Source organism: Spizellomyces punctatus (genome assembly GCF_000182565.1).
Source record: "Spizellomyces punctatus DAOM BR117 chromosome Unknown supercont1.24, whole genome shotgun sequence".
NCBI lineage: Eukaryota > Fungi > Chytridiomycota > Chytridiomycetes > Spizellomycetales > Spizellomycetaceae > Spizellomyces > Spizellomyces punctatus.
Genome location: NW_015971560.1, coordinates 111,624 through 131,964, shown reverse-complemented (window position 1 = coordinate 131,964; position 20,341 = coordinate 111,624). Strand labels below are relative to the sequence as shown.

General features: G+C 47.8%; 6 protein-coding genes across 6 annotated transcripts; 4 read left to right on the top strand and 2 right to left on the bottom strand.

The window, feature by feature from the left end:
- Positions 1–4: 4 nt before the first annotated feature.
- SPPG_09566 (thioredoxin) lies at positions 5–1,000 on the top strand. Its single transcript, XM_016757742.1, has 4 exons — positions 5–139; positions 206–416; positions 493–613; positions 672–1,000. The coding sequence occupies exons 1-4, from the start codon at positions 61–63 to the stop codon at positions 786–788; spliced, it is 528 nt and encodes a 175-aa protein (XP_016603981.1). The 5' UTR covers positions 5–60; the 3' UTR covers positions 789–1,000.
- SPPG_08693 (uncharacterized protein) lies at positions 813–5,202 on the bottom strand. Its single transcript, XM_016756847.1, has 14 exons — positions 5,104–5,202; positions 4,723–4,824; positions 4,457–4,652; positions 4,301–4,387; positions 4,087–4,239; positions 3,851–4,013; positions 3,704–3,793; positions 3,372–3,634; positions 2,726–3,296; positions 2,542–2,667; positions 2,324–2,471; positions 2,126–2,244; positions 1,983–2,060; positions 813–1,915 (listed from the first exon to the last, which is right to left on the bottom strand). Exons 1-14 carry the CDS (start codon positions 5,196–5,198, stop codon positions 888–890), a joined length of 3,219 nt encoding a protein of 1,072 aa, XP_016603980.1. The 5' UTR covers positions 5,199–5,202; the 3' UTR covers positions 813–887.
- Positions 5,203–5,324: 122 nt separating this feature from the next.
- On the top strand, positions 5,325–12,869 carry SPPG_08692 (uncharacterized protein; the record flags this gene model as incomplete). Its single annotated transcript, XM_016756846.1, has 16 exons — positions 5,325–5,676; positions 5,752–6,465; positions 6,837–6,928; positions 7,017–7,102; positions 7,492–7,610; positions 7,689–8,255; positions 8,310–9,667; positions 9,739–9,970; positions 10,039–10,854; positions 10,919–11,511; positions 11,563–11,739; positions 11,800–12,083; positions 12,149–12,320; positions 12,405–12,523; positions 12,584–12,685; positions 12,743–12,869. The coding sequence occupies 16 exons, from the start codon at positions 5,325–5,327 to the stop codon at positions 12,867–12,869; spliced, it is 5,910 nt and encodes a 1,969-aa protein (XP_016603979.1).
- An 807-nt stretch (positions 12,870–13,676) lies between these two features.
- Positions 13,677–18,102, top strand: SPPG_08691 (uncharacterized protein; the record flags this gene model as incomplete). The annotated part of the gene is made up of 14 exons (XM_016756845.1): positions 13,677–14,310; positions 14,479–14,696; positions 14,765–15,076; positions 15,136–15,216; positions 15,275–15,412; positions 15,484–15,777; positions 15,843–16,112; positions 16,176–16,334; positions 16,395–16,956; positions 17,038–17,309; positions 17,398–17,509; positions 17,572–17,682; positions 17,752–17,835; positions 17,903–18,102. The coding sequence occupies 14 exons, from the start codon at positions 13,677–13,679 to the stop codon at positions 18,100–18,102; spliced, it is 3,447 nt and encodes a 1,148-aa protein (XP_016603978.1).
- Positions 18,103–18,680: 578 nt separating this feature from the next.
- On the top strand, positions 18,681–19,442 carry SPPG_08690 (uncharacterized protein; the record flags this gene model as incomplete). Its single annotated transcript, XM_016756844.1, has 1 exon — positions 18,681–19,442. The coding sequence occupies one exon, from the start codon at positions 18,681–18,683 to the stop codon at positions 19,440–19,442; it is 762 nt and encodes a 253-aa protein (XP_016603977.1).
- A 12-nt stretch (positions 19,443–19,454) lies between these two features.
- SPPG_08689 (uncharacterized protein) lies at positions 19,455–20,302 on the bottom strand. The gene is made up of 4 exons (XM_016756843.1): positions 20,098–20,302; positions 19,858–20,035; positions 19,731–19,784; positions 19,455–19,656 (listed from the first exon to the last, which is right to left on the bottom strand). Exons 1-4 carry the CDS (start codon positions 20,292–20,294, stop codon positions 19,591–19,593), a joined length of 495 nt encoding a protein of 164 aa, XP_016603976.1. The 5' UTR covers positions 20,295–20,302; the 3' UTR covers positions 19,455–19,590.
- Positions 20,303–20,341: the final 39 nt, after the last annotated feature.

Sequence of the window (20,341 nt, the reverse complement as noted above, 5' to 3'; positions counted from 1 at the left end):
TAGCTCTTCTCGTCATAGACCCATTGCCAGTGTGAAATCTTGTGCGAAACCAATCTTGAAATGCTTCGTACAATTGCTGCACGTACTGCCCGCGCCCGGATATCGCGCTCTTTTGTGTCTGCGGCCACCTACACAACCGGTAATTGTCCACACTGCCTACCCATTTTCTTGCGCATACGCTGATCTACTTCCAATAATTGTACAGCTACTCGTACCACAGTACCTTTCCCTCATGTATCTCAAATTGCCATAACGTCCTCCAGACTTTCAGTGACTACTCCGACACGGTCGTTTAGTTCAACATCGGGAGCACTTGCCCCAAGCTTGGGCTCTGAAGTATCAGCAGGTGATGCTGATTTCGAAACGATATTAGCGGAAGCGGGAGACACACCCGTCGTGGTGGACTTCTATGCAAAGTAAGGAGCTTTTCCTCTCAACGGCGTAAGTCCGGGCGGTTATTGATTAATTTCATGTGGCGGTCTCCCCTTTCAGTTGGTGTGGGCCCTGTCGAGTACTGGCCCCCATCCTGAAAAAGGCGGTCGAAGAGAACAAGAAAACGTTTTTAGTGAAGGTGGACGTAGACAAGGCGGAGCAGATTGCTGCTAAATATCAGGTGGTAACTTTTGGTGCTGGGTCGGTCTGCAGATCACTGATCGTTCACTTTCGTGCAGATCATGTCTCTTCCGACTGTGCTGGTGTTCCAGAACAGCAAGGTGAAAGATTCCTTTATTGGGAGTCGAGATGAAGCTGCTGTTAAGAAATTTATCGAGAAAGCCACGCAGGCATAGACTGCTTCACATGCAGGGACAGACGGGTTCATGTTTTGTACTCTACAATGATTGCTGCCCACTTGATATATTACAAAGCCTGCACATTTACAATTAATCTTATGAGATGTCCAGCACCTCCCGCCAACTACCTCCGCATATGCAACAATTCCGAAATGCGCCTCGCCATACTACTGGGCCTTTAGCCAGAAGGCCAATTTCAGACATCAGCGTATCCGCTCCTCGAAAATGTTCTGATTCAGAGTCAGGACCAGATGCATTTCCTCGAGAGAATTGCAGGCAGCGTATGCACTGCCTTACAGTATCCGCCCGAGATAGCCGGGCCTTAGTTACGACATCGATATGGGAGCGGATTGCATCCACTTTTTTGCGCTTGGCAGGAGGCATGACATCAAGTCGCCCGGAAATCTCTTCAAGGATAAAGTTATTTCTGTCGCTGGTATATTTCTCTGCGAAGGGAGTGCCCCAGATGTCATCCGTTATCGTGTCCAGAGGCCACACCTGAGACTTTGGCGCTTTGAATAGGGTTGTAATAGATGGCCCAAGTCGCATAGCAAGAAGATCATCAGGGCTTGAGCTCAGGACGGGATCAACTAGAGGGGTGTCTGGAGGGAAGATGTCGCATATTCTTGTCTCGAATGCCGTTCTCACCGCCGAAAGACTACTAGTATATGCCTCATCTACTGTCCCTTGAACGAGCATGTTTTGCTCCATTATCAGTCGCTGGGTTTCATCAATACTCTGCTCTTGCAGCTTTTCACTAACTTCCTTGCCTATGTCCGCTAGGAAGCCAGCGAAGGGCACAAATTTTACCCGACTGCGCCTAAATAGGAGAGCCAATTCGATCAAGAAACCCTGTAGCTCTGCGTTGTTCTTCCACATTGATCTGCGGAGATGAATATTGTACTCCAGATAGATCATTATGAAAAGTATCGACAAAATAGTTCGCCGTATGCCAGTGTGGAAGAGGAAGGGTAGCACACTTGGGTAGCGGTGAAGTGGGCGCCCTTCACCCGCTGTCTCCAAAGATTTCTGTTCCATGTTCAACAAACAGTACACCTGACGCAAAAGGGTTGTACAGAAATCCGACAACCACAGGGCAAAAGCCACAAGAGGTTGGAGGCATTCTGCCGGGTTCGTGGACGGATAGTATGAGATGAAGGAAGCTGATCAACGTTTACCAAGTCTCCATACCTTTTCGGACGATCATGGCAGCTTGAAGTTTGCCAGCTCGTTCCAAGTCTTGAACGTCCGACTTCTGGAGTAAGTTTGCTGAGAAGGGCAAGCATCAATATCGCTGAGGAATAAAACCGTCATCTTCTTCGAAGAATCCTTACCTATGACCTCCCACGCAGCTTCCGGTTGCTCAAAAGCCGAATAGCACTGGGCCAATACACTTTGTAGCTGGATCCAAACTTGAGTGTTGGCATATAGCTGCTCATGACTAGGTATCATCCTTTCCAACCAGAATGACAGATATTGCATACATGATAAGTCAGATCTGGCCAACAGCCGGACGGTTCCGCACCACATACCGATACATGGCAAGCTGTAAGCCCACAGGACCATTTTCAACCGACAGGGCGGCATTGTAGGGAAAAGTAGTGGCAGGGGTCCAACCGGACAATGACATGATTTCGGCGTGCTTGGCATAAACCCGTCGCATAATCTGAATGGTAAGATCTTACGGCGTTCGGAGATATGAGAACCAGTAGTTGCAGAACAGACTGCTCAACGCACCCCAGTTACTCACCTTTGAGTCCCGTTTCATCTACATATGCTCTGGTAGCAAACAGCAGGTCTATGTATTCAACTCTGTTTGCCAACGCAATAGCGAGTTTAGTAGATAAGGCTTCTACTATCGTATGGCTTTCTAATGCTATCATGCAGAGGAAAAATACTGAGCCACTTGCTGCATATGGAGGCATACGCCTTACCTTCAATATTTTCAATATCATGTTTCATGAGATCGATGATGACCCCTCTTTCGGTATCATCTTTAGCAACAAGAATCTCGACGCTGTTCGGAGATACAGCAAAATTTATGATGGGCAAATTCCACCCATTTCGCTTGGTAGAACCGCCAGAGGAGCTGTAATTTCCGCAGATTGAAGACATTTTCTGGTAATCTCCGTGAGCTGGCTCCGTGCTAGCCCTATGAACTTCAGATATCCCGTCTCCTTCGGTCAGACACGATGCGGGGCTGTTCGTATTAATTCCTGGATCCTCATCCAGTCCTGTCGCAATTGCTGTCTCACGTCCTGCTGCTTGTTGAATAGCTGGTTCCGAAAGATTCTCTGTTGCTGAGTCTTTGTACGGCGAAAATGTGAACCGGCCGAGATCGGTCTTCAACAAAGTGTCACCATCTCGCATCTCGCACTTGCCACTAGAGTACCCTAACAGAATAACCCGAGAGCCATCGCTTCTTCCACTCTCCGATCGTTCCATAACTTCTAAAGCAGAGACAAAATCTCCGGTGACATGATAGTTTGCAGAGATGGCCCAACCCTATGAAATTATGTAACATAAACATCAACCCAGAACAAGATTGTCGCCTCATTGGTGCCCGAGAGAATCGCTCACCTGATTGGAGTCATTACTTGGATTGTCATCCGACATAGACGTCCACTCGCAAATATATACCGAACTCCCTCTAGAGTCGTCATCACTTGGAGCTCCCTTGCGATCCAAAAGCTCCCCGGCGTCTGGCATTCTGTTGCTGACAACAAAGATGACCCTTGATTGCCCCAGTATTCGCAGGTGGCTCAGTGCCCCGTCAGATATCATTGCTGCGGTATGTTCGCCTTGATCTCGTCGCAAGATTCGCCTGCCAGTGCAATGGATGACTTATGCAGGTACTGCAATATCAGCACAGCGCTTTACCGGTTGCATCACTTCACAACGTAGAAACTTACGAAGTGACGAAAAATTCACTTGGAAGTCATAGAGGCATACACTTGAATCGAGTGCGTCCGGGCAGTAGATTGCGGCCGTGAAGCTATTTGCTGGTATGATATGTCAGAATTCTGTCACTATTTAAAGAATTATCCTCATCTCCTTACCCTTGCGCAGGTGTATATCCGCATGAGTGACTCCATTTCCCGCTTTTCCATGGTGAACGGGCGCTCCATCGACAGCCATATGTGTGTCCAAAACTTCTAATCCGGGTATTTGCACCGAGAAGGTCTCCACCTGTCCACTCGATACCAACTGAAAGACGTGTATCTGTGATATGATAGCCATCAGACGCTCTGAACTACCTCGATGGGCAGCGCATAAGGCAAAACATTCAGTTTACCTTGCCAGAGCGTGATAACACAATAAAGCCCGGGTCGCTTAGGGGAGGCTTTGGTCCCATAAACGGCGTGCGGAAGTAAGATAAACCAGCACCAGCCTGTGCATCCGACATCTGTGTCGGTGCGAATTTTCCAGAACTCAAATCTACACCCCACTTTGTATGTCGGCCATTAGCTAAACCTCTGCTACTCTGTGCGCTCGATACCAAGCCGTACCAATCGATCCTCTTGTAGCCATTGAAATGCAACAACCGGCTCATCCAAATCGACCGTATGTACAGCGTCCCACTGATTAATACATCCCTGAAACGATCCAAAAGATTATTCCAAGAACGTAGATTACATCATGCGCAAGTTGAGGGAATAGCTTGCCTTCAGCTGCCATATAATTATGCGGCCAGTTTGATCCACCGAGCTCAGATACTTTCCATGCTGGTCCCATTGTACACAAGTAATAGCATTCCCTCCGTGGAGCTCCGGGACTCGATGTAAATTGCAGATTTCTACCAATTGATTACCACCCTCAGTCGACTGGAATATAGAAATATGCGGACGCATCAATGATTCTCTTGTGGGATACGGAGCAGCTTTGTTATCTAGATGGCCGCTTGGTGCAGCATATATCAAGACTTATTCACCTGTTGCGATCTCGCTTCCGCTTTCCAGTCACCCCTCGCGGTGTCTGGGCCCCGTTTGAGGAGGCCACAGCAATAAGATTTAGGGTTGACCAGGTCATACATCTGTCGGGAAACGGAAACGGTTACTATCATGCAGACTAGATGGTTGGGTATCCGGGAAAAAAATTATCTACGGACAGAGCTCAGATCAGGCCTAGATATTGTTCATTCACCAGTGGGACCTGCCACACTCCCCAATTGACACGGGAATGGAGGTCAACCATGTCAGAACCACTTGTAAATTCCTCGACTGACTTTCATCATCACTCCGACAACTCGCTACTGAGTTGAGTTTCGTAGGCTAGAGTTTGGCCTACATGACGAGTACCTAGAGCTGCGTACCTTATTCTCCCTTCATTAGCGAGAGTCTCATCATAGCTTTCACACCAATTCCTGGTTGGGAGTTGCGGAAGTTCAGTTGAGTTTCCTACTTGCATTATTAATGGCATCTACAAATCTGCCTACGCTGGTCGGTCCAGATGGTTACGTATCTACACTCGAACCACATTTAAAGTGGCCTCCACGCTGCTGCGCAGAAAGTCATCATCGTCAGCACCTGAGGAATGTTGTTTTATCGTCGCATCCCTTTCAGACTTCGTTGCCTAGGAGTTGTCTTGGTCGTCGTCGGACTCTTCGCCGTCTTATATGGGCGTTCAACTCTCGAAACAAGTGCGTACTTGTTCAGACCTATATGGGACTCACCAGGGACGCCATGGACAATCATACCACATTACTACGCGGAAGGGATATCGGGCGCTGATATTTGTGCTGCCAACAGCTGGAGTTGGAGGAATGAGGGGGACCATGTGCCAAAAGTTTTCGACGCGATAATATTTAGCGTGGAGCTGGATCTCTTAGAAATTAGATTGCGAGAGCTTCTACCGGTTGTCGACAAATTTCTCATTTTAGAAGCTGGTAATGCCTTTACTACCCGGCTTGAAGCATCGCCGGCAAATTAAGAAGCCTTCTTGCTAATCGTGTTTGCTTTAGAATCAACATTCACCGGTCTTCCTAAACCGCTAGCCTTCCAGCAGAACCAAGAGCGTTTTTCCTTCGCAGCGAATAAGATAGTGCACCGTGTTACTACTTTACCTCACCTGGAGAAGGGAGAGGATCCATTTAAAGTGGAAAATGCCATGAGAGTGGCGATGAACGATTTGTTGCGGGAAGTCAATGTTGAAGAGGGTGACTGGGTTATTATGTCGGACGTTGACGAGATTCCTGCCCGTCACACCATTGGACTCCTTGGGAACTGCACGGGCATCCCGTCTCCGCTGCATCTTCAACTACGATCATACATGTATTCATTCGAGTTTCCTTATGGAAATGGCATGGATAGTTGGCGAGCTCAGTTGCACCGTTACGAGCCCTCCTCCACCTATTATCGGCATTCTCGGTCTAGCGACTTTCTGCTAGTTGATGCAGGATGGCATTGCTCATTCTGCTTTCGGACAATAAAAGACTTTGTCTTCAAGATGACAGCCTACTCGCACTCTGATCGAGTCAAACATGAAGGCTTACTTGATGAAACAAGAATTCAAAAAGTCATCTGCGAAGGATCTGATATCTTTGGTATGCTGCCAGAGGCGTACAGCTACAGGGAATTCTGGAGCAAATGGGGCAAGCTAGATAAATCAGCATCTGCAATCCACCTACCACAACATTTAATTGCCAAAAAGGAGCGGTTTCGATTTTTGCTCCCAGGTGGATGCATGAGGAACAATTCGACAGATCTTTAGTGAAGAATGCTTGGAATGTCATAATAAGTACAAATTGATGATAGAAATTATCTTAATGGAATCACGACAATGTAGAAGCAGCTCGTATCTGCAGAGACAGTTCATCTCTCCAAGCATGATATCAATAAAGTTTCTCTTTCCTCTTCTCCTTCATGCTCTGTATTTTGGCCGTCTTTATCTACTTATGTTTCTTTTCGTGATTCTTGTGTCATTGATCACCCAACCCAACCTTTGTTTCATTTCTATCACAGTCTTCCTCAACTTTGGTCTGCTTGCGACCCGACCTTCTGAACTGTGCTCTGGCATGCCCGCGTCGGTCTCAATGTGGAGACTCAGCCATCGACCATAAGCAAGGCCAACTTCGGCAACTGCGAGAGCACCAAGGATTCCTGCGGCGACTTGAGTCCCTTCAGTGGGTCCGCATGAAGGTGAAAGATATCTGATTATCACTGAAAGATGTCACCATCAGTTGCCTCGAATGTCGCGTTATTGGGTTCTTATCTTTAAATCAAGCAGACGAACTGGCCAGACATCGCGTTGAATTGTGGAGAACGCTCAGTAGGAGAACTTCGGGAAGGATATTGCTGTAAAATTGGTGCAAGGTAAGACGGTAAACGCAGTTGACGTCGGAGCCGAAAGTACCTAAGCCACAGCCTGGACAGTCTTCACCCTCCCCATCGCCTACGGTGCGCAGCGGTGATCTCGATCCATTACAAACAGAGAAATGCATCTCGACGCCAACACTGACGCCTAGAGGGTTGTGGTGTGTCTTCACAACAGCGTCCTGCCATGTGTACCCTAATGGGTCTGAGTCCGTAGGGATTGATCACGAGCTGAAGGCCTCTCCCCAAAACGACGTTTCCCAAAATCTTCGGTCAAAACTACACAAGTACACCCACCCTAACCATGGTCCCTTCCGGGTCGGACTTCCATAGTCTATTGATTTACCGTTGAGATTATCATATTAACCGTAAATCTCATGTTGGTACAGGTTCATGTTGCCAAGTTGTCCCACTGTGGAGATTTCCATGTTGATGCTGCTAGAGCAACAACCGGACTTTGCCCAGGTGGCCTACATGGCTCGACTTCCTCCGGAGATGCAAGTTTCGGGTATGGGACGCAAGTCAGACAGTTGGGCGGTGCGTCGCCGAGTGCTAACCGGGCACTTTACTCCTTCTTGTTGACAAGTCTTCATAAGTTCCCCCAATCAGTGGCTTTCCCTGAGAAATCAGCTAATGATGCTTCTGCAGAATGGGTTTACAACTGCGCAGATATTGCAGTTGGGGATCGAGCGATCCGTACTGACGGCGTGCGTCGGTGACGTAGTTTTTCAAGACAATTCCTCACCTGCGGCAGAAAAGGGACCTCTGCCTAACAGTTTGGACGGAAATCGGAAGGCTGTTCCTGCCAAGTTCCCTCAGAGCGACCTTCTCAATTCAGAGGTGAAGAATGAAAGCGATGGACCAGTGTCGCCCGCCAATATGAGCGGCGATATATGCACGAAGGAGATCACCAGAGCAGCTGATGCAGCGCCAAATGATGATCCATGGATAACTCTTTTTGAGTCTGCCCCTCAACTTCCTGTTACTGACACCACGAGCGACTCGATCTGCACATCTTCCCTGCCTTGCGGGGAAATCACCAGCGGTCACCAAAAGGAGAGTGACACTGAAGAAGGAGAAATATGTGAAGACATGGATTTAGAGGAAAATGAATTGATGCGGATTGTCGATCGTGTTTGGGAAACTGTGAAAGGTACTCGTCACTGCCTCTCCTTTCACCATTTTTTGTGCTGATGTTAGCGCTCAGTTGGGGGTTCCGTTAGGGAGGGTAAGCACAGTAGACCGACAGCAATTGAATTGAACAACGTGTCTCCCTATACTGCCGGATATGCACAGCCGCGGCCGTTCATTCGTGAGAGATTCATAAACTACGTCATCGACCTTAGTGAATCGGAAGAAGAGGACGTCAATGAGCCTGCGAGCGAACCTAACCACAGAGCTGTAAAAATGAAAACTGCGACAGAGATGGAAGCGGTACGGAAGAGGATGGAAGAGTTAGAACAGCAAAAGAAGGCTCTTCAAAACAAAATGCGTCTGATCGCAGCAAAAAAGCGGAAGGCCGAGGCGAAAGGGCCACTACAAGCACCTGTCACAGACGTTAGCTCTAGCGCCGGAAATATATCTGGGGCTGAGCTCCCAGTTCGAAATCAAGCATCCAAGGTACGGGCACCTGCGACCGCGGCAGTGCAACCATCCGCGGGAAGCAAAGCAGTGGTGTCAAGCAGCACGATCTCCGCAGCTCCTGTTGCGGCGGCAGAAAGCACTACCACCGGCGAAGAGCTCAGCACGTTGGTGTCTGCCGCCCGTCATTTGCGCCAGCAACAACTAGAGGCGGCAGTACTATATAACGAAACCTCCCTTGCCGCTGCACAGGCTGAAGTTGTTGGAAAGGAGGGCGAGCGAACTAGATTACAGACTCAAATCCAGGAAGTGCATGAAAAGAGAAACAAAGCTCAAGCTGCGATAACAGAGCGACGTGCACTGCTAGAAGAATTACAAAGGCAAATCGAACAGGACGAGATGACCGTTGCGTCATGCTTGAAGGTCGAGGAAGAGCTTGCCAGTCAACTCTCCCTGCTGAATAAAGACATATCAGCACACGGAAGCAAAATATCTCGTCTTCATGAAACGATCAAAGCAAAACGGCAAGAGATTCTCGATTTAACTAAGGAATCTCAGCCACAAGAACCGCAGCCCGAACGCCTTGGGGCCAAACGTAGCAATTCCAGTTCTACCGGAATGCAATCAAAGCGCCTCAAATTGTCCAATCCCGAAACACAGCATGGTGACGTACAGCGTGCCGATACACACTTCGTACAGTTCTTGAAAAAGACGGTATCAGCCATTGATACTTCCAACCACGCTGAGTCACCAGTTGGTGTGAATCGAGAGCAGGTCGCGTGTTTCCCAGACTTAGAACTGGAGAAGCTACAGGGTGATTTGCCATGGCAGGAGGACGTGACGATCGAGCCTTTGATGGCAGTGTGCGGTTATTTGCGCAGAGAGAGTGATTTGGGTGTGATCTTCGATGTGTACAAGTCTCCGTTCCCAGCGAACGGTCGGTGGAATTGTGAGCGTGAAGAGGTCCACAGTATAAATGTCACGGTACGCCCTGTGCACCAAGTTGTCATTCTACGCCGTTTGCTTTTAATAACGATTATCTCCGGCCGGTATAGCATGACACGGCCGGGGATGGAGTGTGTAAGAAGAAGCTTTCTCCGTATAATAGCACGCTGTCGAGGTTCAGATCGTTCCGCTTCAGCAAAGACTATGACAAAGATATAAAATCTTTAACATGGAGCAATAAAGTTGACCCCTTCCAGAATCTCTGCCGCTTTGAATTGGAAGGCGGAAAATGTTTTGATGAGAAGTGCAAAGGGCAGCATTTTCGCGATATCACTATGTCAGGTATTTAAGGTTTACTTACTCCTTGCCCTTGGATGAAGATTAATCTCCGTTTCTGATTGTTGTAAAAGAGGAAGAAATGGTAATGGACTTGATTTCCTACACCACCCCTAATCATTTGCCTCTTGAGAAGATAAGGGAGTTGAAGGAGGGATGGCAGGCTTCAGGTGCCAAAGTCTCTGCGATAGGTGACCTTACACGGGCTATTCATCAACAAAAACCGCGAGAAGACAGCATCATATCAATATCTCTTGGGCGCCGGCATGACCTGAAGGGATTGCTAAGAAGTGACCACAGTGCCAATTGTCCGACCCAGCCATATCGCCAGGATGTGGAGAAAGAGACGCAATCGACTGGTCTACATAGCCACACAGCCGAAACTGCTAGCCTCGCTCCACCAGTCCTGCATCTTCCCCCGCGCGTACCCATCCTAATATCAGGAATCCAAAAGATTGCAAATGGAGAAAAAGTGAAGAATGGACGATACTTCGAAGCGTCAATTTCGGAAGAAGATTCTGAAATGCTGGTCGCTAGATACCCACGTACAGTTGAAAACTGGGTGAACTATGCCACCGAAGCACTGCCCGACCTGACAAATAAAGAGCTGGAGAAGTCTTCTGGGAATCTAAATAAAGTCTTGAACATTCTATCACGAGCTTTGCAAGCGAACCGCAGTTCAGAGGTTCTGTGGGAATTCTACTTGGAATTATTTTGTCGCCGAGGGAAAGAGGAGGACGTACGAGAGAGCTTTGAGCAGGCGCTTCAATTTCTCCCAAAGTCTTTGCAGCTCGGATGGCGCTGGTTTCTGTGGGAAACGGCGAATGCTCGAAAAGAGGAAGTTTTAAAGAGGATGATAGATGCCCTAATCTCGGGGTCGGAATACCAAGGTTGTCTTGTCTAGTTCATGGCTGCAACGTCAATTCAACTAAATCGGATGTGTTAACTCTACAGGTGCTCTTATTGATGTGGTGTTACAAATCACACGGATATGTTTGGATGACGGCAGAGTGAAAAACGCCAAATCCTGGCTATGGGCCTTTCTAACAGCGACTTCACCCACTGCTATACTGATCGACACTGCAGGCGATGGTGTCTCGACTGGGGCGGCTCTCCCCGATCTATGTAAAACGGTGGCATTCGAAATCCTATCAAAAGCTGATTTAGCATTGGCATGGTTAACGTATCTTCACCTATTGTACTTTGAAGATTTACCGTGTGACCTGTTCCACGATTATCCTTATCACTATTTAGTTAAGCGACGTTTTTGGGAGGTTATGTGGCTTAAAAGATGGAACCGCCCGGGAGACACAGACACTTCAGTAGAACACATACACAGCATATTCGATCACATAATAACATCTTGGAAGATGTTTACCCAAGAAGGGGAGAGGATGCCTTACGTCGCGTTGATTCGAAACTATTGCAACTTTCTGCGGCAAGTGGCAAGGCAGGAACCTGATGAGATACGAACCTATTTGATGAAAACAATTCAAGCGCATGCAAACATCCCTGATCTGTGGGACTTGCACGGCTTGCTTGAGGAGGTAAGACTAAATCGATGCATATGTTTATACTCCGTCTTATATTCTGTTCAGTCATTCGGCGAAGTCCCCAAGGCAATGAATGCGATGAAGATGTACTTGCAAAGAGTACCAGAAGAGTTTGCCCTGTGGAATCGATATGCGAAGCTCACGCTGGTCAGCGGAAATTGGGACGACCTGATTCGCATCCTGGTTAATTGTGTGCGAGCCATTTTTGTTGGTTTAGACGACGTACGTGAATGACGAACGTTTAAACCACCTGTTATTTTCAACTGATCCGGATCTTTGAAGATTCATACCTTGCCGTCGCAGAGCATAGGTGGCATTGTGGATGAGGCGTTGTTGTTGTATCGGAAAGCCCTTGCTCTGAGTGTTCCTACCCACAGAGCGCCTGAGGTTCACCCACACCTTGATAGGACTCAGCTGAAATCCAATGTATATTTGTGGCTGAATTATCTGATGTTGCAGTCTCTTCATATTTCTGATGGGGAGGCACCGCGAGAGATACGTCAATCGTTTGATCATGCTGTTGAGGCAGTGAAGGAAGCGGATAGTCGACATATTTTGTGGATGGAGTGCGTGAACGGATTCTCTAATTGAAATACCCTGTCGATGATTTACTGATTTTGCTGATTGCTAGGTATCTCCGGTTTGAGCTGGCCGCGGGACCAGAAGACAGTATCCCCAAAGATGCGATGAAAAGGACGATGTCTGTTCTCGGCAGAGCGTTACGGGATATCAAGGTTGAAATACCTCACCCTGGACGGCCTCAGAGCTCCACTATGGAATTTATGAAGATGGTTCCCCTAAGGGTCTGGATGTCTTGCACGCTCCGTCATTTACGTCTTTTTTTTTGTCGGGAAGGGGCGCTTAATGTTCTTTTTGCCGGTTTACAGGACCTCGCCCTCTCATGCCGTTTATGGGAGGTGTGTTTTACAGCATACCCTGCTGATAAGCAAGCTGAACTCATTGACTTGGTTGTGCATGGCCAACTACCGTTGGGTGCTTCTCCGCTGTAAGTCTCTAATGTTGTCGGCAAAGTGCTCGCAAGTGATATTTAATTACTCTTTTGCAGCACGGCGAAAGCTGCTTTGCAACTTGGAAACGTTGTTGGTTGTCAGCATATTTTGTATGCCTCCCTTAATTTGAATCCAAAGCGAGGGCTCGTATGGACAATGTAAGGCTGCTCACAAGGTGTTGTCGTCACACTCATGACTTAAACTCTTATTTGAAGGGCGATCCTTCTCGATTATCTCACCGGGAACTTGCAGCAAGCAGAGTTGCTCTTTGAGCACGCCAAACAGTATGTTGCTCATTTACCTACAGGTCTGATATGGCATGGGATGGCTGCAACTGCATAGTTTTTGATTTCTGCTATATTGCAATAAGCAAAATAATACCATAAAAGGTACATATCTTGCTGCACTATCATGACTAGCCTTCCTTGTTGAGAATCGTCGTATATCAAATTAATACAGAGTGCAATGTAACTTGCTCCCCGCTTTTGATCATTATGTTGACTTTCCCGCACACGGCGCATAATGCCTTCTGATGGTGCACCATCCATCAAACCAAAAACAAATGTGGTCATTTGCCATACCAGCAGCGACAATGCCGCGTACGTCTGTCCAGCGACCGTCAGACCACACGCATATTCCGTAGATAATGTACGTACCCAGTTGGATGCCTGTTGTTTAATCTATGCAAATACTCGATTCGAAAAGCAAATTGAGTCCTCAGCCCCCAAACGGTGATCATGGCACGACCCTGAAGCCTTGATCATGTGACCTTGTGCCGCACTATTCAAGGAAAAGCGACTTGGCTGGTAGGAAATTGACTTTTGGACGACCTCCACGTTCTCATTTTCAGTACAGACTTGCCAAGGCAGCGACGTCGGGTGACCGCTGGATTGGAGGGACTCACAAGGTAGGTCGTTTGCTTAAAGAGTGGCCGCTTGCATCTCGGAAGTCGCCGCCAAAAGTGCTGTCACTGTCAAACCCTGCACGGAGTGAAAGGGCTAAATTTCCACCCTATTGTCAACTCTCCTCCCATCGAACAGCGAACGTGTGCGTGGACAACCTAGCACGGCAGGCACCTTTCTCACGAAAACAGATTGTGCGAGGATCTATACATTATACGGGTGGGCACCTGGGTTCACCTAGACGGCCATGCAACCACCTCCTGCTGGCCGACCAATGTTAGGGCAGCCTGCGGGAAACGGGCATTTCTACTTGCCACCGGGCTCACAGGGTCAAGTTCCCCAGTATGGAGGTCCTGGTAGAAGTCCTCTGATAGCCGGGTCTCCACCAGACGGTCTCCCTCCGGGATCTCTGCCGAACGGCGCACCCCCCATGCGTCCCTTTTTCCCTCCGACAGGGTACCCGCAGAACGGAGGCTTCCAGCGACCGTATGTTGTACCTTACATGTCACCTGCAATGAATCCTTATGCGGAGAGACCTTACGATGGTCCCATGCCGCACTACAACCGTCCATTACCTCCAGCTCCCGTCCCATTTGTTCCGCCCCTTGTGCGCCCTGATTACCCGCCGCAGCAACAGCAACCAATTCATCACAGCAATCAAAATCATTATTATCAACAGCATCAGCATCAACAGCAGCATTCACTTCCACCTCATCCTCATCAACGGCCGACTGCCAATGAACATATTGTCCCGCCATCGCAGCTACAGGGCGGCGTGCGCCCTCAGCCAGTGTCCGTATTACCACCACCAGAACCTCGATATCCTCAACAGCGGCGTAGTGCTTCGTCAGTTCCTCCATCATCTCCACCCTCCATCCCAGGTGAGTCGTACCGACCGTTGGACATTTGTAAGTGGTATATGTATAGGTGGATGGGTGGACTTGTAACAAACGCGGGGTTAGCTTCGAGAGATCTTCTGCTATGGTGGCTGGAGATTTGCACTCTCAGCGCACACTAGTTTCTGAAGCGATTTTTGGCGTGGTTTCTAGGCAGCCGTCGAAGCTCGGGAGTCCCACAGCCACCTCCTAGATTCGACAGCGAGCACAGCAGCCTGCATAAACGTGACTCGGAAGATGTTAGAATACCAATGGTCTATCCCGCACTTCTGTCGAAGGTGGCGGATGCCTTTCGAGTTAAAGTACCGCTATCTACACACACCAAAGATTCTCTAGAGTACACGGATTGCTTTGTTGGACGCGATGCTGTGGTGAGTTCATTCCTTTCGGTCTGCACCACCTCTGAAAGGTCATTGATCAATGTCCACGCTACTGGCAGGATACAATTGCCTTTATCATCAAAACCACGGATCGGAATTTAGCGCTACTACTTGGTCGAGCATTGGATGCTCAAAAGTTCTTTCATGATGTTACCTATAATCACCGCCTACGGGACAGTTCAAATGAGCTCTACAAGTTCCAAGCCCGAACAGTAACTCCGCTCGTAGCTGATATCCCCGACGCTACTGCGGATCCTGAAGAAGGAGGCCTGCCAAATGGAGTCTTTACCTTACTGACGGACTGCTACTCTCCCACCTGCACGCGTGACCGACTTTGCTACAGCATTGCCTGTCCGAGACGCTTGGAACAGGTATAGGTCTATCTTTATCCTGTCGTTTTTCATTCAACTGATTGCTTTTGTATTTGCAGCAAACTCGTTTGCTAAGTCAAACAAGCTCGCAGTTACAACGTAGTCCTAGCCGGGCTTCTTTAGCCGACAAGGACAAAAAGGTAAAAACTCTCCTGACATACAGATGGTCTAAGGTACAATGTCTCATATACCATGTAGGGACACCTATGGTCGACATCGGTTCCGAAAGAGATCGTAGAATCTGTGTCTGCAACGGAAAGGAAGCGACAGGAGATTATATTTGAAACTATCCAAACGGAACGGGAATTCGTTGCCGATTTAGAATTGATACAATCGGTATGCTTTCACTGCCTACCTCCCTCCCACCAAGTTAATGATTCCTAATATGTTTGTTGCATCGCATCCAGGTATTCGTGGAACCATTGCGAAAGAGCGACATTATAGACCCCAGTCGACGGGATGGCTTCATTAATGACGTCTTCTTGAACCTCAGGCAGCTGCACACTATCAACTCGAAGCTGTTGAGGAAACTCGTTGCTCGACAGCAAGAGAACAAAATTGTTGATAAGATTGGAGATATATTCATGAGCGTAGTTGACACGTTTGAGGCTTACGTCGACTACGGGGCGCGCCAGGTGTATGCAAAGAGCGCATTGGATCACGAACGGGCGATGAACCCGGAATTTGCAAAATTCCTGCAGGTATGTCATGGTAGAACGCGGGAAACTAAGCCGTGGCTTCTTAGGATACTCACTGATTTTTTCAGGATTGTGAGCGGAAACCAGAATGTCGAAAACTTCCTATACAAAGTTTCTTGGCTCGGCCGACTACGCGCGTGGGGCGATATCCGCTGCTTCTCAGATCCGCTCTGGATAAGTCACCGGAGAATCATCCCGATAGAGCTTTATTGCCGCAAGCGATCAGCGTCATTAAAGATGTTTTGAGCAAAATCAACAGAGAAGCGGGACGAGCCGAGAATTTATTAAAGTTGCATCAATTGCAGAACCAATTGATCTTTAATCCCGGGGAACCACTGGTGAGATACCCATCGATGACTGGATGTTGCAGAAATCCTTCTCACAATCCTGGGACTCGCTAGGATCTCGGCCTTTCAAATGAAGGCCGAACCATAGTCCGGGAAGGATCTCTCGTCCTCCGAAGAAATGGAAACGAGATAGATGTCCAAGTGTTTTTGTTCGACCATGTTTTACTGCTCACCAAGAAGAAAAAGAATGGCTTCTATAAAGTGTACAAGCGGGTGAGTCGTGACCAGAATCCTTTTTTTTTTGTGGAAACAACGCTGATTCTCTCAGCGTAGCCGATACCACTTGAAATGCTTCACATTTTGGAAGGTGGGACAGCACAACGTCGGGGATCTGGCCTATTTTCCTCCGGTCACAAAAGCAGCCCAAGCACGTCGTTGTCCCATAATTCAACAGTATCAAAGCAAATGAATATGGTTAGCTCGCGACCAAGCGTGGTAACCCCGCCAGGCGAGACCGCGACAAAAGGATATCCCTTCTCCCTTGTCCATCTTGGTCGAGCAGGGACGACGTACACTCTGTACGCGGCGAACCAGGCCGATCGAAGATCATGGCGCGATGCGATCGAGCAGCAAAAGTTAGCCGTGACGGAAAAGAAGAGGCGGTTTGAGATCGTTACCATGTTGGATACTGCATTTCCCTACACGAACAAGGTCAATTCTTCAGTGTCTATGGGCAATAAGTTGATATTGGGAACGGATAACGGGCTCTACGTCGGTCCCTCGTCCCAGGCTGTGCAGGTGGACGCTGATAAGCTTTTCAAACGAGTTATTGACTTGGAGAAGATTCAGCAAGTGGATGTACTTCCTGAGCATGACATGTTGACCTTGCTAGCCGGTAGGTTTGAATGCGCGCGACATACGTTTGCCATGGCTTACTGGCGTATCATTTTTATCCTCCTACGTTCAAAATATGCAGAAAAACATTTGATAACGTTCCCGCTGGACGTGCTGGACGTTACAGAACAAGAAGCAAACCTTGTGGCAAGGAAGGGGAAGAAAGTGGCGTCCCACATATCCTTCTTTAAGCAGGGCCTCTGCGATAATCGTATTCTCGTCTCGGCGGTGAGAATCACGGCTTTGAATTCTACGGTGAAGGTGTTTGAGCCCCAGGATGTGGGAAGTTCAAAGAAAAGAGGCAAATTTGGAAAATTCCTGCTCGGAGACAGTGATTCTATGAAGATGTTCAAGGTCAGTTTGCCACAACCCGCGAGGCGGTGTATCCTTGGTAGCCTCCTATCTGACCTTGTACTCATATTGTTGTTTTAATTGAACACAGGAATTTTACGTGCCGACTGAATCAAGCTCGATACATTATCTCAGATCGAAAATCTGCGTCGGATGCACAAAGGGCTTCGAGATTGTGGATCTGAACAGTCTTGATACGCAAGGTTCATTTCCAGTCTTGACGATACATAAGTGATCATTGTCATTTAACTCCAAATAATTTCAGGATTACTGGATCCCACCGACGAAAACCTCGATTTTGTTCACAAGCGGTCGGACGTCAAACCAATCAGCGTTTTCCGCATTCGGGACGGGGACTTTTTACTCTGTTACAATGGTTAGCTGTGTGAAGTTTTCGCGTAGACCTCGTTGTGCGTTTTATAATCTAACTTTCCTTCTTCTGCAGAATTTGCATTCTATGTCGATCGACTCGGACGGAAATCCCACAGAGATTGGATGATATATTGGACGGGATATCCTAATGCTTTTGGTAATGGGACTTGCTTTCTATGACCCACTTGTGCAAGTACCTAATTTTTTGTCCGACCCTTCGTTAGCATTGGTTCCGCCATATATAATCGCGTTTGAACCATCATTTATAGAAGTTCGGCACGTCGATAGCGGAGAATTGCAGCAAATCATTCCCACGCAGAACATGCGCACCCTGAATACCAACCCGGAATTTCTGCACTGCGTCATGGACTCTGCATTGGATTTCCAACACATTTTTCGATTGCAACCCGTTGGCAGGTTCTGAGGCGAGGGAGGTGCTCTCGACGACAAGGTTTGGGTGATATATATACGTGACAAGCAACTAGTGGATGTGGATGTACCTGTCAACCAAGACTACGACACAGAGCTGCAAATATGGAACGTAGCATGCTCAACGAAAGGGTACGGATTTTAAGGGAAGGAAATGTGGATACAATTGGAATTTATAGGTGCAAATGTGGGAAATAGGAGCATGGGTTTTGTGATGCATTCGACACACCAAGAAGGCGTAATGGTTGCAATTTTATTGGGGAAGATGGTCAAGATTGGTTGATAGCATTTGGATTTTACAAACGTATTCTTTTGTTGGAGGGCAATTGTTGTTATTCTTTTTTTTTGTGTGTGTTTTACTTTTTGAATTTATTATTTTGGTTTTTGCCCTCCATTATTGGATTGCGGTTTGTTTTGTGATCAAAATAACTCTTGGAACCAAGTCGTTAAAGCAGGCTTTCGGAGTTTTTTGCTCTTGCAGGAACAGAGCGCTGGTCGCTCCCCATTTGCAAACGGGATTTCCTCACGCCATTCCCTTCACTCCTCTCACACATGGGACCTCCTACACTTACCATGCCGCCAGATGCACCAAAGGCAACTTGTCCTAGTCCCACCTCTCCATCCCTGCCGTCTCTCCGTACAAGCATCTTCCCACCTCGTCTGACTCTGGTTACTCTCCGACCATATGTCACACCACGAAATGTCTTTTTTGCCTCTCTTCTTCTCGTTATCATTGTTTCAGGCGCCATCCTATTCATGTGTCTTGTGGGCATGATTACATTCTCCGATAAGCATGTAAAAGACCAGTGGATTGAGATCACAAGTCAGATATTGAACTCGTGCTTTACGTTGAATGCCTTGTTACTTTTTCCGGAACGGACAGTGGATCTGTGGCTACTCTGTCGTGGTGTATACGGTCGACACGGACCATCGGCCCGCAAGCTGGAGGACCGGCACACACCTTGGTGCCGAGTGGTTGTTGCTGACTCCAATGCTCCTCCGCCTCTTCCACGGACAACGCTGGTGTCCATTATCCTTCTCCAAAATTTGAATGGATGGTTCCAAGTTCCTATGGCTGTTTCCATGTGGGTTTGGGCGAACGACTACACGCATCGACCGGCGTGGTTGGTGGCATCGTCCCTAGTTGCGAGCTTTTTGTGTGGGTTTGCGGGCGGTATTTGGCCGGCCGTCATTTCATACAAGATGAAGAAGAGGGGGGTGGATGTTGAGATGGACGTGGATGAGATAACGGTAGAAAAGGGTGCCGTGGTCCATGCTGACTCTGGAAGAACGCTGGTGGGCGACGAGGAAGGTGCCAAACTAGGAGCAAGTTAAACTATTATTACTGTTACTTTGTAGTAATTTATTACCAGCAATCGCTGTTTAATACGACACTGTGTGGGCAGATATTATATTTACACCTTTTATTTACATTCATCATTTCATGGTACACACGAACGACAGGTACAGATGGACAATGGGCTTATCCCGGTCCAACTTTAGGGATATCGTAATGCTCGGAGAGGTTCTCTAAATATTTATTGAACTCCTAAAGGAATGAACATGATCAAAACCTGGCGATGCACTGTGTCGCAAGACAAAACCCTTGGCATATGAACATACCGCTACCCGCTCCTTATGAGATTGAGAGGCAATCTTTGATATTCTGTCCGCTTGCTATAATTCCATTGCGGCCTCTCGTAAGACAAGATGCAAGAGGGACCATATGAAGCGATACGCTGCTGCTTACTCTTTTCCTTTGTATTTCTTCAAACTTCAACTCTGCTTCTGTCTTTTTCCGATATATGTGGGGTTCCTTTTCTTTTACAGTTTGCGTCTCATCAACGACATCATTCTTTGTTGCATCATGCCCTGAAGCGATCACTGCATTCGCGAGCTTTTTCGAGTCGTTTTTCGACTTTTTCTTTCTGTCGGATATGGTATTGTCAAAATATGTGGAGAGCAATGCTCGAGATGCCCCGTTACTCACTTTTTTATTCCTCCAGAGGTCCCCTTCAATTTGAGGGAGCCTCCAGCAAAGTCGTAAGAGGACATGGATGTTTTGGCAGATTTGTTTGCAAGTCTTCGATTCGGGTGGAAATCGACGACTTGCAGCGATTTCAAGTCACACTGCAGCCGGAATATAAGACTCGAATGCATTATGCGTTGCAATGACACTGGATGCATTTGGAACCAGCTTGTTGCCATGGTCCAAGCGATCCAAGCGGACGCTA